Source organism: Panthera tigris, chromosome A1, assembly GCF_018350195.1.
Source record: "Panthera tigris isolate Pti1 chromosome A1, P.tigris_Pti1_mat1.1, whole genome shotgun sequence".
NCBI lineage: Eukaryota > Metazoa > Chordata > Mammalia > Carnivora > Felidae > Panthera > Panthera tigris.
Window position 1 is genome coordinate 106431114 of NC_056660.1, and position 20103 is coordinate 106451216.

At 36.4% G+C, this 20103-nt stretch overlaps 1 protein-coding gene across 1 annotated transcript in view; it reads left to right on the forward strand.

Annotated features, from left to right (window-relative positions):
• Nucleotides 1-20103, forward strand: part of ADAMTS19 (ADAM metallopeptidase with thrombospondin type 1 motif 19) — a 236229-nt gene that overhangs the window by 139702 nt on the left and 76424 nt on the right. Inside the window, exons 11-13 of the mRNA XM_042958856.1 lie at nt 8480-8581; nt 14275-14405; nt 15267-15439. Coding sequence (XP_042814790.1) covers nt 8480-8581; nt 14275-14405; nt 15267-15439 — 406 coding nt within the window. The remainder of the gene's footprint in view (nt 1-8479; nt 8582-14274; nt 14406-15266; nt 15440-20103) is intronic.

Genomic DNA, 20103 nt, shown 5'->3' on the forward strand with positions numbered 1-20103 from the left:
CACCTGGCCTCTTGTGGCTGAGCCAGATCCATAAGAAGCAAGTCAGTCTAGTAGCTTCCTAAAGTCACGAACCCTGGCTCAGACTTCAGAAGCATGGCTGTTTCCCAGGAAACAGTAAGAAGTGGCTGCATGAGAATTGCATTTTTTTTAAGTGTATTGATTTTGAGAGAGGGAGTGAGTGTGGGAGCAAGTTGGGGAGGGTCAGGGAGGTGGGGAGGGAGAGAGAATCCCAGACAGGCTCCACACTGTCAGTTCAGAGCCTCAGGTGGGGCTCAAACTCACAGACGATGAGATCATGACCTGAGCCAAAGTCAGATGATTAACCAACTGAGCCACTCAGGCCCCCTGAGTTGCATGTTTTGAGTAAGAGGAAGTGTGTTGAAAATTGAAGACCTCCAAGAAACATAAGGTTCTGACTTTGGTTTTGGAGGAGGCACATTGTGAACTGAATGATATACTATATGCATAGTATATCATATAGAAGACTTTCTACTCTGATAAAACCATGTGGTGACAAAAAAAGTAACAAGGAAAGTTCCAGTTTCATATTTCTCTTATATTGAGTTGATATGTCAAAGGCAATGGACTTTCTAAAACCTCTCAAGTGATCTAGTGAAGAGGTTGACTTTGAAATGAGGTAACTTACCAAGAATTCTAGAAAACTGAGTGTCTGATTTGACACTCTGAAATTCCAGAACCAGCAGGAATTTGGACTGAAAAAGACATGGTATGAAATTGCCCTTGATGGCTAGTAATCATTGTGGCAACTAAGGTAGCATTATTGATAAATGATATTGTCAACATTGATGAAGTTGTAAATTTTAAATCCTTCCTTCCTATGAGATCAATAAAATTATAATTTTAAAATTACCCAGAATTGATTCTAAATGTTTTCCATTCTAATCTAAGTTTCATCTTCCCCTTCGGGCTTCAGCCCTACATAGGCTGTGAGCACGTGAGTTTCATGGCAGCTGATTAGACTGCATAATCCAGCTGTTTAATTTCTTTTCACAGAACTCATTTTTTCCTCTTTTTAATTGACACGGGCTTTTATTTTTTAAGCCCCTATCTTTGTAAATTGCCTATCTACATTTTCACCCATTTTCTAGTGTTCTGTTTTTCTTGCCGAATTGCAGGATTTCTTTCTATAATCTAGGTGAGAATTACTGCTTATTTATTAATAGTGTGTTATTTGTGTGTTAAGTTTTTACACACTGCCCTTTGTCTTTTAATTTTGAGGTGGACGAATCCATCAAATTTTCTCATTAATCTTGTGTTTTTATTTTTTATTAGTTTCTTTGTTTTTCCGTCTTATACACTTTTTTCCCTACTTTAATTTAAAGAATTAACTAATTTAAAGAATTAATTTGAAAATTTAATTTAAAGAACTAAATCCTTATATAGTACATTCATTTCCTTTTAGCTTAAACATTTCTTTAGCACCAGAAACACTTTGGGTTTGTTTTTCCTATTCATGCAGAGAATTTTTAAAAGATAACATTTATTATTTATACCTATTTTTATCACACTGCAAGAAGGTGAAATAGTGTATATGATGTCAGTTCTTTAAAATGTACTGAAGTTTCCTGTTTAATGAAATACAGGGTAAATTTTACTAATTGTTCCATGTGTACTTGAATATGTTCTTTAAAGTTTATTATTTGTCAGGAGGTCTAAGATGAAGCGTATTAATAGCATTCAGAATATCTACTTGTTTGCTTATTTTGGTTTGATAGCTCTGTCAGTCGCTGATGGTCATGCACTAAAATACCCAACTCTAACTGTTGATTTATTTATTTCTACCTTTAATTCTGTCACTTGTTTTATTACAACTGACATACATATACATATATATATATATGTATATATATATATATATATATATATATATATATATATAGTAAAACCTAGGATCGTGAGTAACTTGTTCTTTGAGTGTTCTGCCAGATGAGCAAACATTTCTAATGAATTTTAACTTGATAAATGAGCGAAGTCTTGCAATACAAGTATGATGTGATGTAGAAAGTCACATGATCATAACTGAGCCAATGGTTCTTGAAATTCACTTTGATATACACGTGCTTTGGATTACAAGCATGTTTCCAGAACAAATTATGCTCACAAACCAATGTTGAGTTATATTACTAGGTATATACACACAGTTTTTCATCTGTTTGATCTGATTTATCTTACCCATTTTTTTTATGACTTGTACTTTAAAATCTATTTTGTCTGACATAAAAACTTCACTCCTGGCTAATATTTTCCAAACCTATATCTTCAACCTTTCCAGATATAACTATAACTCTGGATATGGATATAGAGAGATATGTTCACTAGAGAAAAGCAGTAGCTAGGTTTTATATTTTTCTGTTTAAACAAATGTAATAGTTTTTTTTTGTATTTTTGTCAGCTAATTTAACATTTTTACATTTATTTAAATTCATTTAATGGGAATTTTTTATTCTGTCAGCCTGTTTTATGTTAGTATTTCATATTTATATTATATTTTTACTCTACTCCTTTACCACTTTCTGTTAGAAAAACCAAAATTTTCTCTGCATTCAATAGTTGTACATTCTTTGTGCATTTTTATGTATGTCAGTAATTAGTTTTTCTCTCATGGTAAATAGTATTCCACTGGTAGATAATCTATTGTCTTTATTACCTCATCTCTTAGTAAACATCTGGAATGTTAGCTATTATGAGTAAGGCTACTCTGATTATTGTGAATGATTATTTGTGTGGACATGTTTTGTTCTGCAATATGAATATATTAAGACATTATATATTAATACATTAATTTACAAACTGTAGCCTGGTGACTGGCTGCCTATTTTTGTAAATAAAGGTTTACTAGAACACAGTCATCCCTATTTGTTCATATCTTCTCTTTGGCCACCTTCAGGTACGGTGACAGTGTTGAATAGTTGCAACGGAGACCATATGGTCCATAAGCCTAAAATATATACTCTTTGGCACTTTACAGAAAAAGTTTGCTGACCTCTGTTGTAGGTACTCTGAATTCTGTTATATTCCTCTAAAGAATGTCTCTTCTCCCCACTCACCCACCATGCCCTCCCAGCCCCCCGCCCAGAGAATTAAGTATTAGATTGATACTGGAAACTTTGTCTTACCTCCTGTGGATAACAAACAGCTCATATCTTCAGTCAGTTCACTTTTTCCGTATCTGGGCTATATGGAGTGTGGTCTCTGTATGTGTGTGTCAAGTGCCAGCTGAAGACAGGCTTCTCTTTCTTCCTTTTGAGATTGTCCTTTCAGTTTTTGGCAGCTTCTACCCCCGCAGCTTTTGTCTTTACAAATCTAAAAAGACAGCATGCTCTTCATGGTTGCTTTAGCCTTTTAGTGTCAGGCCATGACCACAGCCTACTGTCAGATCAAAGCTGCAAAGATGGTAAATGCAACTTGTACCAATCCCTTCAGCTCCCCTAAATGATTCACCTACCTTTGTTTATTCTCCAGAACTACCATGAAATTGTTTTTTGTATTCTGTCCACAATTTATGGTTGTGATCTACAGGATGGTTGGTCTTTGGGGAACTTTACAGAAGGAGAATCTTTTTATCCTATGTCTCTCTTTCATACTAGGAACTTTGGGATCATTTTTCTTTCAAATACTTCAAATAGTTCCTTTTTACTTTGCACTCTTTTCTTTGGGGCTTCATTAACTACGTACTGACAGTTATCCTTTCTCTAATTTTTTTTTTTTACTCCTTAACTGTCTTTAACACTCTGATATGTTCTGTTGAGGAGTCCTTTGCAGATTGCTGCTTCAATTGTTGACTGGGCAACTGGGCATGGACTACATTTTTCTCCATGTCTATTACTCAACTCTGCCACTAACAATCTTGAAGTATGTGGAGTAGGGGAGGTAAAAGAGAAAACATCAAGCTTATTCAACTACTAGTGGCCAAATCTTCTCTGTGAAAGGATAGTTTTTGAGATGTAAATAAGTTGATTTCTAGTATTGTTTCCCACTGTGAGGAAGTTGTATAACGTTGGCTAAAATCCAGTTATTGTTGCTTTCCATAGTCAACATTTATTTAGGCTTATCCTCATTTTTATCAGTCTCTTTGCTCACCATTGTTTTTCAGTCCTTTCCTATGAGATCATATTCCTTCTTGAAATATATCATTTAGAAGGTCCTTTTGAGAAGATCTGTTGGTGGTAAATACTCAGTTTTTGTTTCCTTGAAAAAGTCTTTATTTAACCTTCAGTCTTGAATAAAATTTTAGCTGAGTTCAGGAGTTTACATTGACAGTTATTTTTACCCTCTTGCCACTTTGAATACATCATGTACTCACTTCCTTATGTTGATGCCAAGATGCTATCTTTGCCATTTTCCTCATTTTAAAAGAAACCTTTCAACATTTAAATTTTTTATGATGTTTACATTCATAGGTGTCCAGTAATTGTGAAGACATTTCCTTCAATGGCTACTTTGCTAAGATTTTTTTCAATGAATGGATATTGAATTGTATTATTTGCTTTGTACCCACAGACACAAAATTCATAGATATTAAAGTTATTGATATACTTGATTACATTCATCAAATGTTTAATATTACAGTAACTTGTGTTCTGAGAAAAAACCCACCTTGGTCATGGCATTGCATTTTTTTTAACGAATTGCTGGATTCAGTCTGTTAAAACTTGTTTAACATTTAAATCTAGATTAATAAATAAAGTAGATTAATATTTTTATTTTCTTTTGAAATCCCTGTCTAGTTTGGATATCATAACGTGTGTTTAAGAGTGTTCCTTCTTTTTCTGTTCTCTCAGAGCTTATGTAAATTGAGAATCTATGTTTTTTGAAAGATTGTTAGTTTTTGGACCAGATGTATACTTTGTGGGAAGATATATAACAATCAGTTTTAACTATTTTATGATTACAGAATAGTTCAGCTTCTCTGTTTCTTCTTGGGTCCATTTTAGTAAGTTTTTAATAAGTGTTTTAAAATATCTTTTCGTTTCATGAAAGTTGTCAAGTTTATGGGCATAAAGTAGTTCATGTCTTTTTATTTCTGTTTAAACTTGACACTATCAGGGTGTCTGGGTGGTTCAGTTGGGTAAGCATTTGACTTTGGCTCAGGTTATGATCTCACTGTTCGTGGGTTCTTCAAGCCCCACATCAGACTCTGTGCTGACAACTCAGACTGGAGCTTGCTTCAGGTTCTGTGTTTCCTTCTCTCTCTACCCCTCCCCAGTTCATGCTCTCTTTCTGTCTCTCAAAAATAAACAAATGTTGAAAACCAATTAAAAAATTAAACTTGACATTATCTGTAGTTACACCTTCATTTTATTCCTAATAGTGGATTTTTTTGCTTTCTTTTTTCTTGCTTAATTTCCAATTTTATTAGTATTTACAAAGAACTAGATTTAAACTTATTATTATTCCTTTTGAGTCTTTGTTTTCTGTTCTTTTAAGTACCTCATCCCCCTTTCTTCTCTTCTACCCTTAAAACTACTACAGTGTTCTGTGGTGGAAAATAATATTTTTAAAAGTATTATCCCATACTGAATTACATTTGCTATCAAATACTGAAATTGTATTTTGGAAGATAATTAGTGGAAGAACCAGAAGTTACATGTACAAGATTTAATTGTTACTTCCGTATGCATGCACTTAAGATTTTTTTATTTTAACATAAATTTCAGAGTATCTTAATGGAACTATTTGCTATAAAGAAAGATATGAATATAGGTTATCAAAGATAAAATTTGTAATTTTTTATACATGGGCAATTAATCTTCCACTTAAATAATTTCATTTAAAACATATAATATTTTCATGTAAACATTTTAAAAGCCTACTTGAGATAAACATCCAAATTCCTATTATATGCTTTTAATGGTCTTTTCCTATTATGGAAGAATTTTTAAAAAGAGTATTGTTATTTATTTGTTTTCTAGGAAAAGCTGAGGTGTGCATCTGGATTCCTGTGCAAAGCGTTTGAAGTTTTAAAGTTCTTTTCTTAATTGATACATGAAGTGGTTTCAGCAATTAAATTGCAAAAAAATATTTGACTCTAGCCTAACACATGGAGTGTTTGGTTTTTGCCCCTTTTTATCTGAAGAAAAGGCTTGATATAACATAGCTCTCCTATCACACACATTTTCCTGTGTTACTTTTGACGGTTCAGTTTGAAACCCAGAATCTGAGTCATTTTCAAGAATGAGGCTGTAATTTACTTACCAAAAGATCCCTGGACCGGCAGAACATAAAGAGTAAAGAGATCTCCTCTATGAGAGATTTATTCTTCATGACTGTGCTTATCTTGAACAGCTGCCAAGTTTGCTTTTATGTTCCCACTGACTCAAGTGGGAATCAATTAGAGTACCTGCTGTTTTGAATAGCAGATAATGGGTGAAGGTCAGAATTTAGACCACCAACAGTGTTCAACAAGCAAGTATGATTATAAAATTACAGTATAGAAGATTTGCTTTTTTGTTCAATATGCCTTTGTTAACTAACAAACTTGACAAAAATAACTCTTGCTACAATACACATAAAGCAAAATTTATTGAATACACATGAAGCAGTTTTTCTTTGTTGGAAAATTCAGCATTTGATCCCATGATTATAAGACATCCTTCACAGAAAGGTAGTAAGGGGAAAAATTACATTTAGGAACTGTAATTCCCAGGTTATAGAGCCATTCATTGATATATAAATGTGTGCACAAAAGTACATGATAAACAACCTGTTTATTTTAAAGAGTCTAAAATACTGCAAAGAAGCAATTTGATTTAGACATTGGCATTCTTTAAAATAAATCCCTGGATGAATTTTTGGTAAATGATATGTGTAAATAAAGCACTTACGTTAAGCTGAATGATCTCCTAAATATAGTAAGATCTATTTGGATAAAATATTTTGAAGCAGAAAAACTATCCCAGCAGATAAAATAAAGTGAATAAAATCTATCCCAGTCTTGCCAGACACTATAATTTTTAAGAGCTTACAAACACTTCAGAAATCTATATTTTTAAAGAAAGGAAGAATAGGAAAATAATATTTCAGGCCTTGTGACAAATTCAGTATTGGAATTGTAACTGACCTGTTTAAAATGTTCATTTAAATATACCTTTTCCAAAGTACTTAATAGACTCAGGTCATTAGTTAATTTCTACTTTGCAGTGATTTTCAGTCTGTTTTGCATACACCATCAGCATAAGCCTCCTAAAATAGCCTTTTTGTTTTATCAACCTGCTGGACCACTGCTGAGTGGCCTCTTTTTCCCTCCAAATACAGAGTCCCTAGCCCTTCCTGGCAATCCAGATCTGGTCCGTCCCTCTTTAAAATCCTGGTTCGCTACTCCCGTCCGTTACATGCCTTTTCCCAGTACACTGGTCTTCTCACACTTAACGTGACTGCGCCGTTCACATTGCCGTTACTTGTCTCTATTGATCTGTTCTCTTCCACTTTCTTCTCCATGTATCTGGACAGGGAGTAAGTAACACAGCCATCTTCACTCTACATTAATCACAGTTAAAATGTGGATGTGTCATGTGCTTCACTATGTCTCCGTGCTGGCAGTGGCTAGAGCTATAGCGTAGGTTTCTGACGGTCTTGCCTCCTGCATTTCCGCAAAGTTCTGTCCTTTCACTGTTGCTATGTCTCTGCTGCCTTATCCCAGTATTTGTTATTCCCTCTAACTTTTCCCCAGAAAAAGTTCATTGTAGCCTGGAGATCTAGAACTCATTCAGAATGAGGTAAAAATGACTGATAACAAAAACATACCCATTCAGAGTCTGCAATGTGTCAAGAGCTAAGGCTATGGGATTAAATAATCCTGTAATTTTTAAGCATAAAACGGAGCATAAGTGAGGACAGGCTTTAAGACAGCAGGCCCTAAGTTCATGCCACAAACGCTTCACTTTTATTCTTCCAGCCCGGTTTCTAGAATAGTATAAATAATGGTTTTTTGCTCACGCTGTTCTGTTGTGGCTACTTAGTCTTGCATAATCACATGCGGTTTTTTTTTTTTTAATTTTAATGTTTTATTTATTTTTGAGAGAGAGAGACACACAGTACGAGCAGGGGGAGGGCAGAGAGAGAGGGAGACAGAATCGGCGAAGCAGGCTCCAGGCTCTGAGCTGCCGGCACAGAGCCTGATGCAGGTGTCCAACCCGTGAATCACGAGATCACGACCTGAGCCAAAGTCGGACACTTACCGGACTGAGCCACCCAGGCACCCCATAATCACGTGTGTTTTAAAGAAATGTAAAGACATTGAAACATATTAAACAAATTTTCTGTTCTTACGTATCAACATTCTCATCACTATAAATAAGCCTATGCTATTCAACTATAATTGTAAATGCAAAGTACCTAGAGCCTGTTTTTCTTCCAACAATTTCTTGTTCTGTAAAAGTCACTTTTTTCCAAAATTTATTGACTTCACATCAAAAATGTGATGCCTCCTCCTTATGAGTTATTGTGGCCTTGTTTTCAGCATCTTATTTGCACAGGGTTGTGGTGCAAGGTAGAGGGTGAGAAAGAATGCAGAACCAAGCTCGATCCACCCATGGATGGAACGGACTGTGACGCTGGTAAGGTAAGTCACGTGACCCATCTGTAGTTAGTAAGAATAGTGAAAGAAACTCAAGAAACTCACATCTCCTTCTGCCCATTGCATATTTATCCATCTCAACACTAGTGAAATACTTTCAGTATCTGTAAAGCTTTCAGCATTTCATTAATTTTCACTGTTTACTTTTATGTGTTTCACATCTTGGTCATTTTGTTAATATAAATGCAATTATTTTGTATTGTGTTTGATTACAACAATGTTGAAGGATGTATGTATTAGTTTTGCCAAAAAATGAATTTATTAAATTAAACACAGGTAAAATGACCACAAACAATAGCATAAATAGCATAAATAGGAGAAATTGCAGAGCTGATGAGTCCTTTCAGGTATAAAACATTGTCCCAGAAGAGCGACTGAGGATAATTTTTCCTTGTCATTTCAAGCATCATAAGTAAAATATTCTAATCGACATGTTATTTTATTTTTGGTTTAGTTTAGTTTTTAATGTTTATTTTTGAGAGAGAGAGACAGAGACAGAGTGTGAGTGGGGAAGGGACAGAGAGAGAGAGAGACACAGAATTTGAAGCAGGCTCTGGGCTCTGAACTATCAGCACAGAGCCTGACGCAAGGCTTGAGCTCATGAACTGTGAGATCATGACCTGAGCCAAAGTCAAATGTTTGATGGACTGAGCCACCCAGGCGCCCCTCTAATTGATATTTTAAAGATTAGTAAATACTTGGCTGTCTGAGTTGTTTAATGCGCTTCTTGAAGTTATAGGAATTTATTAGTACACATTTACATATCAAGATAATTGGTGTTGAAAAGTTAAATTTCTTGTGATTTCCATATCAAAATTATTGCTGTGGAAAAATACTTTCTGTGAAAGGATCTGAAGGATATAGCTCTCATCTAAATGTATAATTGTAGTTAATCAAAAGATAACAGTTCAGTAACTCACATTATTTTCTAATTTTTATTCTGTGAAGGGAATTAGATGTGAGATCTGAAACCTTGCCTCTGCAGAACATACATTTTTATTACATTTAAAAAGAAACAACAACATAAAGTTTACTGGGAGTGAAATACTTAGTGAAAGAAATGAAGTAATATAGAGTGCTAGTTTAAAAGCACATTGTTTTTAAAAATGGACACAATAGAAATACCACACACACACACACACACACGCGCGCGCGCGCAAATGCTTATGTAAGGATGCAATTTGCAATGGTGAGGAGTGAGAAACCATGAAAATATTCATGAGGTGAGGAATGGTTACAATGTAGCTGTTAAAAGAATAAGGTAGATATATATACATACAGACTGAAGAGATCTATAAGACATGTTGGTTAATACATAGGCACGTCAGAAAAATTGATACTTTATGATACCATTTGACATTTACCAAAAAAAAAGTTTTGAACACACACACACACACACACACACACACACACAGGGTATATATTCCTAAATTCATAGCAAATGGTTTGAAAATATAAACTCCAAACTGTATTTAATAATTAGCTCTTGGAAGGGAAATAGGTTTGATGGATGAAAGCAGGGGAGCTGAGGATAAATACGACTTTTTCCTAGACATTTTTGATTTTGTTTGTCATGAGCATGTAATCATTTATTACTTCTCTGAGATCTTTAAAAAAAATGTAACATTTTTAAAATACAGAGTATTTTTAAGGCTAGCAATGTTTTATCACTAGATATAATCAATAAGGAAATGGTTTCTTGAAAGGGAATTTCTGTGAATTATCAGCCAGTTGTTTACAGACCATGTCAGATGTTTTTCTGTGAGTTTATACGGAGTGTCTGAATTTGGGTTGGTTTTATTTTTTTTTTAAGTTATACACCAAAGTACAATAATATGTGCATACTGGGCAAGCCTCATGGTATTATGCTGTATAATTTATTGCTGGCATCATAAAACTCTGCACCAGCAATAATTTTTATCATCCCTGAAACACAAAAACAGTAATAAACAGAGATAACCAAACATTTAGCCATTACTTCTTCAAACTTCACACAGACCATTCATCTCATTTAGTTCTGCTTTACAATATAAAAATCTCTTCATTTTTATAAACTGATGTCCTGTACATTTCTCTACCATTGTTTTTTCTTCTGATACTTATGAGAAGACTTTGCATTCTTGAATTCTCTAAAATAAACGTATTGTTGTAACAATCAAATTTATAATTGCTCATCCAAAGGAAAATGTTTTATTACCCTCTAATTGTGCTAACAATATCTGTTAGTGGTTCTGCAATGCTTTGCGTATTGAAATAACTAATGAACTTCTCAGTTCCTGAGGCCATGTGGGCTTCTTCAAATAGCCATCTGTCCCAGCTTTTGTAGGAGCCATCATGAAAATAGCTTCCAACACTCTGCAGATGAGTGCTGAAGTGCTAAAATATTTGAATGCATCCAACCTCACACAAAACCCTGCTAGCTTTGTGCATTGCACACCAAGAAACAAAGCTGGGCATTTTTTTCTATAATTCATTACAAAATGTTGTAATTTTTTACAATGTGTACAGTGTCGTGATGTGAATCTAGCTGTATAACTAGTTCATCCAAAAGTATATAATTAAGTCTGAAGGTGCGTACAGAATTTTATGATTTAAAATAATTGGAAAGATGGGGATTTATCTACTACTTATACTCAGCATTTTCCAAATTAAAAACAGCCTGTTTTCTTTCTTCTCCTTTTCTCTTTATACTACTATCATCTGTGTTTACATTTACATTGAACAGATGTTAAAGAGTTGATAAATGATTTGGTAAAAACCAAGACATGTATGTTTTTTCACTGACAATACTTACTAGGAACTTGGGGAGGGGAAAGGAAAGTTGAATAAAAATTTAGTAAAATTTTAACCTGTTTTGAAGAATTCTACATAATATATTTTATTTATTTACTTCCTTAAATTGAGCCTCTTGAAATGACCATCATCATCCTTTGTTGAAAATATAAAGACTGTAATATCCTTAACAATCAAATTTGCATATTTAGAGAGTTTATTGGCTTCTCTCCCCCTCTGGTCTCCTCAGTCTCTGTAGAAGATTTGATTAGAGAATGATGTTCCCTTTGACATCATCACAGACCTCTTCCAATCAGATGTTTTCATGAACTTCCTAGACATACGTCCACATAGAAATTTGATAGAATGGAACTACAGGCAATTTTTTAGGTCATGTACTGTGCCAGAAATATCCTTTATTATATATTTCCTTAGCATTTTCATAAATCAGACTGAATTAGTAGACATGACAAATTTTGAGCTTTTTAAGCCATGCATAGCATCTTCTTTTGAGGCTAAAAAAATACAAATAAAGTAAAATATGCTGCGAGAAAATATATGAAAAGCATCATTAGGATCATTTTAATGTATAAACCAAATGGAATATATTATATAATGATTTAAACAAAACATTCAACACTTTCCTCTGTGTTGAAAAACAGCATCACCTAGAAGACACAAAGGCAGTTTCTCCATAGTTTCATCCAGAGTGTTGGTTCTCTGCAAGGTGATGAACTTTAAATATTATGCAATTCTTTCTTCAAATTTCACCGATTTGTGTTATGCAAATGTAGCTTCCATATCTGTTTCCATTTGTCTTCATCTGCCCAGTGTGGTACAAGTCCAGATGCTGGTCTTTCCCAGCAGAGTTTCAGTCTGCTGTGAACCTGAGCCCAGCCTTTCAATGCCAGTGTGCTGCTAAGTGAGCAAGGAGCTATGGGATGCCCTATGGGAAAATACACACCCTTCGAGTAGGCCAAAACAATTGGACCAATTGAAGTTTGACACTTTTCATGCTGGATTTTGTGTGTGTGTGTGTGTGTGTGTGAAAGGGCAGTACATTGTTAAATCTTTAAAGCCAGTAAATTGTTTAAAAGGATGTTTTTCCCCCTTCTGCAATTTTCAGACTCTGTATTCACCCCAAATCTCAATTTAATGACAATCTTCATACAAAATTTCAGTGTAATGTGCCTATCAATACACTATTATTTGTTGAGATTTTTTTTTTGAGCATAGATTTAAAAATTCTTGAGTCTAATGGTGCCTGGGTGACTCAGTCAGTTGAGCGTCTGACTTCAGCTTAGGTCATAATCTCCCAGCTCCTGAGTTCGAATCCCATGTGGGGCTGGCGCCTGGGTGGCTCATTTGGTTGAGCATTCGACCTCAGCTCAGGTGATGACCTATCAGCTCCTGAGTACCAGCCCCACATTGGGCTCTGTGCTGACAACTCAGAGCCTGGAGCCCATTTCTGATTCTGTCTGCCTCTCTCTCTGTGCCTCCCCCACTCACACTCAGTCTCTGTCTCTCTCAAAAATAAATAAACATTAAAAAAAAATTAAACATCTTGAGTCTAAAAGAGGCTGAATTTAAAAACTGACATTATCAGGAAAAAAAATCTATGGGAACTAATTGTGTTATTGCATAGAAAAGCATTGACTGGGCTCACACAAAATTATGTCATACAGTTTTCTGAATTCTCTTTTCTAAAAACATCACTTAAAAACATATTCTCAAAATAAATTTTAAATAAATATGGATAAGATCAGGATGAATAAAATTTTGATTAGATTTCTGGAAACTTACTAACATGTTAATATAATGGTATATACAATTTATCAGTATCATTGTTAATCATTGTTAATCTTTACTAAGTCCTTAGTGTGGGCTGTGCATTGTGCGTAGTGCTTCATTCTACTCCTGCAAAATCTGTTAAGTAAATGATTATTCACATTTTGAATTCGGAAACTTAAAGATTAGAGTGTTTCTGCAATTTCTGCAAAATCCCGTATAAAATCATGTTGCCGTTAAGTTCGAAGGATCAGTTTGCTCAACCCCCATCATTATACAGTGATTAATCTAAATTTTGCCAATATTAACTTACTGTTCTCAACATAATTTTGTTCAAGTAATTTTACTTTTAACATGTTTGCTATGACCATCATATATCTGATTTTTCAGAAATAAGGAGGAATTATTATAATTTATCTTCCAAGTCCTAGCAACCATTCCTTAGTGACCACAGAAACTGCCTCTTTTGCTGCCTTTGTTTAAAGTAAATGAAAATGTAAATATAAACAAGAGAATGAGTACATTCCTTTCTCTTCTTTCATGGTTATCTTTCTCAGTTAACAGATACAAAATAAGCTGCCGAATAATTGGAAAGAAATGACAGCATTTCCAAGCATCCTATTACCTAAGTCATTCAAGTAAACCACTTTCAAAAGAAAACTTGCTGTTAATGTTAATGCTTAGATTTGATGGGAACTCTTTCAGAAAAAGGAAAGTGCTAAAATTAAATCATACTTTTAAAAATTTTAATTACAAGGGGAAGAAAACCACTGGGTCTTCACATCTCAGTTGCTAAGTTTGCTGAAATGTCTGTTCCACTCCAGTTATGGAAGAACATTCATGTGCTGCCCTCCCCTTATGATATAAGGACTGAAATCTCAGGGCTGTGTTGCAAATATCTGTGTGCTGTTTTCACAACAAGACTGTATGAGAATGGACCATTGTATTGCTATTGACAAGAAGCAAGTGCCAACTTATTTTTTGGTTTTTTTTTCAATCCACATGTTTGGGGGCTTTAGTAGACCTGATTTAATCACAATTCCAGTGACTCTGTAGGCCAGTGAATGATTTTCCGTTGTGCCCTGATTTGTTCACCTAAGACATAACTTTTGGAATAGTGGTGTAAGGCTGGAGAATGTACCACCAGGACCTCAGCACCTGGACATGTGGCCGGAGAGTGGAGCATGTGGAGTCCCTGTAGCCGAACCTGCAGTTCTGGGATCAGCAGTCGAGAGCGCAAATGTCCTGGGTAAACGCAAAGTTCCTGCATTGGGGGAGGGCATTTTATTCTTGAATTTTCAAATGCAAAGGTTTTCCTGACAAACGGTGTTGGAAGGCAGACCTCAGACCCTACCCCACGCTGGAAAGCAGCAAAGTCCCTCAAAGTATTTATTTTATATAAAATCTCCCTTGTGAGAAGAAAATAAGACCAACCCTTCTACTAACAAATAATTAAACATTACATGGGGTAGTTTCTTGAGTGAATCAAATAAACTGTTGTGTTTAAAGGAGCAGGGAGACCTGCATTAGGAAATGTAAGTCACCATTTAAGGGGACAGTGAGAAGGCGGGAAGATGGTAGGACTTCGGGAAAGGAGGGGAGAAGAACAAAATCAACGTCAATAGAAGTGAAGTGTTGAAAACTCAAGACGTGCTGAGCACGTGTGCAGATGGGGAACCTTACAGGGTCCACTCGCTCAACCCCATCCTTCTAGAGTGATCCCAGGAAAGCATGCAAGAAAATCATTTCAGCTCTATACTTTTACCGTTAGTTTGGGCTCAGTGGCCCAATGCCTTCACAAGCAATTTTATAGAAGTATGTGAAAATGTTACAACCAAACTCCTTTGAGGGAATCCCAGGCTTTCTATTTTGCCCCCAGTCTCTGCCCTTTACTCTTCTGTATTATAGTCATGGCAAGTTAAGTGGCAAGGTTTTAAATAAGCATATGGATTTCCTGCTATTAGCGATCACTTAACGTGTCCACATTTTCAAAAGTAGATGATCTAATATAAAGGATTATACCTTATTAACTTAATGCCTTTTAATTTTTTTGAAGTGAGGGTTAACGTAAAAAAAAGATAAAATTGATTATTTGTACTATTTTTTCTAGGCTAGGTTCTGAAGCAAGGGATTGTAATGGTCCCAGAAAACAATACAGAATATGTGAGAATCCACCTTGTCCTGCAGGTTTGCCTGGATTCAGAGACTGGCAATGTCAGGCCTTTAGTGTTAGAACTTCATACCCAAAGCATGGTCTTCAGTGGCAAGCTGTCATGGATGAAGGTATGAGTACCCAGGTCACCGCCATCTTAGTTAAGCAGACTTCTGGATTTGCAAGGTGCTTTACTCATGGTTATTTCACACATTATACAGATTATATTCTAAGTATTTCAGAGCTCTCCTTTTCCAGCCTTTACTTAATACATATAACAATCACAAGCACTGACTACAAGTATTTATTTTAATGTGGTGTATATTATTGCATACCAATTAGATTAACTTCAATTTTAAAAGAGTGGCAATATGAAATGCTGGTGAGGACGAGGGGAAATTGGATCTTCTACGTTGCTGATAGGAATGTAAATCGTACAGCCACTCTGAAAAATAGCTTGGTGGTTTCTTCAATAATTAAGCATACAGTTATCATACAACTGAGAAAACACCATCCTGGGCATTTTCCCCAGAGAAATAAAAATTCACAACCTTAAAAAAAATCCCATACACAAATGTTCGTAGCAGCTTTATTTTTGATAGCTAAAACCTGGAAACAACCAAAAAAGTCCTGAGACCCTGAATTGTCAGACACACTGAGGTACATCCACACCATGGGATACTCTGAAGTGGTAAGAGGAACTATGGATATGAAGCAACTTGGTGGGCTTCAGAGCATTATGCTAAGTGAAAAGAGCCAATGTCAAAACTCCACATATTCTGTGATTCCACCTATGTAACATTCTCGAAATGATAAAACTGCAGGGATAGAAAACAGATTAAAGGTTGCCAGGAGTTAGGGATGAAGGCGGGGAGAGGAATGGGTGCTATTACCTAGGGGTAACATAAAGTAGAAGTTTGTGCTGATAAAATACTTACAGATATTGATTGTGGTGGTGGTTGTAAAATCTACGCATGTGATCAGTGAAGTATACACATACATGTACTGATGTCAGTTTCCTGGGTTTGCTATTGTACTCTAGTTATGAAAGTGTAGCCATTGGGGTTAACTGGGGAAAAGGTACATGAGACCTCTCTGTACTATTTTTGCAACTGTCCTTTAAACTTATTACTTAAGAAGATAGTTCTGGAGCACCTGGGTGGCTTAGTTGGTTGAGCCTCCGACTCTTGATTTCAGCTCAGGTCATGATCCCAAGGTCATGGGGTTGAGCCCCGCGTGTGGCTCTGCGCTGAGCGTGGAGCCTGCTTGGGATTCTTTGTCTCTCCCTCTGCCCCTCAACCCCGTGGTCGGTGAGCTCTGGATTTGAGCTACAGCTACCAAATATGGTTGTGAATTCTGTCACTTAACTGACCGTCAGTGTTTCTTGTCCTTATTTCTCCCCTTAGTCAGTTTGGACTGTGCTTTTCCATCATTTCAGTAACTCTCCTATCAACAGCCTGAATTCCGTTGTTCATCAATTTCAGTGCACCCATCTGACAAAACCCTTCTCTCAGGATCAGCTTCTGAGCATACAAGCACTAATGGAAACAGCCAAACAACAAGGCAGATCACTCCACGACAGACAGTAGTGTTCTGTATTTGGTAGCAGGAGGATGAGGAGGTAATCTGCTCCCTTCTCTTGCCTCATGTCTCATCTAGAACCTTGCTCCCTGTCACTCTCAACTCCAGATCCTGTTCTTGTTTTACTGCCTCAAACATGTCATGCTCTCTTTGCCATGATGGCCTCCAATCCTACTGCTTCCTCAGGTGAGAGGAAATTACAGCACAATCTTCTGTTCATGCTGCCCTCTTAATAAATGGTAATTGCCTCCTTCTAGACGCTTAGACAAAACATTGGAGTCATTTTTTTCTTTTCTTTTACTCTATGTTCAAAATATCAGTAAGGTCACATGAGCCTCATTTTTTCTAATTCTAGTGTCGTTAACGTACAGTGTTATATTAATTTCAGGTGTATGATACAGTGATTCAGCATTTCTATATATTACTCAGGGTTCATCAAGTTAAATGTACTCTTAATCCCCTTCACCTGTTTCATCCATGTTCCCACCACCTCCCCTCCAGCAACCATCAGTTCTGTATAGTTAAGAGTCTCTTTTGTGGTTTGTCTCTTTTTTTATTTGTTCATTTTGTTTCTTAAATTCCACATTTGAGTGAAATTGTATAGGACTTGTCTTTCTGTGACTCATTTCACTTAGCATTATATTCTCTAGATCTGTCTATTTTGTTACAAATGGCAAGATTTCATTATTTTTATGGATATGAGCTCTACCTTTAAAATACATCCAGAGTCTTATCATTTCCAAACATCACCAGAACTCCAACCCTGGCACAAGCCACTGTCTCTCTCCCCGTGACTGCAGTAGCCCTCTAACTGGTCTTCATGCCTGTGCTCTCCTTCAGTCTCAAGAGCCAGAGTGATACATCTAAATTGTCAGTCATTTCCTGTTATTCTTCTATTCAAAACCCTCCAGTACCTTCCCAGCTCACTGAAAGCCCACATTCATTCCTTCTAAGGGCCTAGAAGGATCTCTGCTACCTGGCTTCCTCTGACCCTCTGACCTCATCCCTTCTGTTCCCCATCACACTTCCACCCATACTGGCTCACTTGCTCTGCCTAGAATAGGTCCTAGTGTCTTGAAAACCCCTGCTTTCCCTGCTGTAACACCATCTCCAGGTATCTGTGTACTTCATTCTCTCACCTCCTTTAGGTTTTTTGTAAAATAATAACTCAATCCCTTTCCTTTCCTTGCTTTATTCTTTTTTCACAGAACTCACCATCATCTGCCATAATACTTTTCCATTTTGTGCATTTAAAAAATTTTTTTTTTATTTTTTATATTTTTTGAGAGCGAAAGAGAGTGAGCAGAGGAGGGGCAGAGAGAAAGGGAGAGAGAATCCCAAGCAAGCTCCACCGTGTCTACACCGAGCCTGATGCAGGGCTCAAACTCTATCCATGAGCTCGTGACTTGAGCTGAAATCAAGAGTCGGATGCTTAACCGACTGAGCCACCCAGGCACCCCTACATTTGTTTATTATATGTGCCCCATAATTATTGGAAGAACAGGGTTTATCCTGTTTTTGCATTGCTATATGTTCAACATTGTGAACAGTACCTGAACAGAGTAGGCACTTAATAAGTTAGGTGAATGAATTTTCTAGTGATCTCCTTGGGATAATAATACTTTATTCACTAGGCTTTATTTATCATCCGTATGGCAAAGGAACACAGATGTTTCTCTCCCACCCAGATCTCTCTGTCCTGAGCCCCTTCGTTGCTTACCCATCCATTGCATGGACATCTTCACTCAACGTCTCATTTCTAACTCAGCATGCCCCTTTCCTTTCTGTCTCAGTTCTGCATCTGCTTCTCTCCCTGTGCTCTGTCACATGGAACAGTATCACGATCGGTCTCATTCCCAAGCTAAGCTAGGACCATTCTTCCTCAGTCTCCATCCCTGTAATCAAGTAGCAAACCCTCTTTGTCCAAAGCGTTCTCCTGCCAGAACATTTGTTCATGTTTGCACTGGATTCTCAAACACCTTCCTCCCCTCTCTCGCCAGTCTTCTACAGCCCGTGCTCCACTTTTCAGCCAGACTGGCCCTTTAAAGGCTGGATATGTCAACCACTGTGCCACGTGGCACCCTTCCGTGAGCCCCGCTGCTCTCGGGACCAATCTCAGATGTAACTGCCTCTGGTTGCTAAGGCCCTTTGCGTGACCGTCCCTTTATCTTCTCTTGCCTGGGGTCACCGTCCCCTTCTGTGTCCTCCAGCACAGACAGGCGACTTCCAGTCCATCCCTCACACACAGTGTGCTCTCTTGTGCCTGGGCCTGTACACATGCTGGTTTCTCAGCCTAATACCTTTTCTTTCTCAGGCTTTGGTCTGTCTCTCCCCATTTATTTCCCTGAAAAATGGCTCTTGATTTTTTGGACTCAGTTTATGTCAGGTCCTCTAGGAAAAGAGAATCTCCCTGATCCTCCAAATTGGGTCTGTGCTCCTCACAAGCACCTTATTGTAGCAGATTTTGAGGTGTCTGTACTCTCTCTATGTCTGTGCTGAGTGGACAGACTGGCAAATATTAAGCTTCTGATGAGTATTTGTTGCATAATTTTGAATATATATGCCATACCTTTTTATAGTAGGAACAATATGACTATTCAAATAATGAAAATCATCATCAGATCACTTGAGGGTCAATCCTATCTCTGCCTCTAACTGGCTGTTCAATTTGATAATATTAAATTCATTTGAAACCTGTTCATTCATATGTGAAATAAGACAGAGGAAACAGGTTTTCTCCAGAGTGTAAAAAAAAAAAAAATTGGGATTGGATGGGGGCCAATTTAAAATATTAAAGCCAGTGGAAATCACAATTTTAAAAGCCCCTACCTCTTATAAAATGATGTGTATCATCAGAACGATCCACAATAAATATTTACATAATTAGCAGGTTAGCATTTTTTATAATTTTGTGACACATATCAATCAAACATGTTGGTCCATAGCATAAAGAAAATACACAACCATGGTCTTTGTGTTATATAGCACTATGGAAGAAATTGAAATATCTAATTCTTTGAAAAAAAACTCCAAGTCTTAATAACATATGACACCTTAAAATGCAAGGGGATTTTTCTGTTATTCTTATGTAATACATGAATCTGTGGCTAGGCAAATTAAATACAGGGTATCAATGCCATAGTGAACAGTTATTTTTAGAGAAAAAAGATGCATGGCTTTAGCATTCAGGTATTTTACATACACTGTGCTGAAA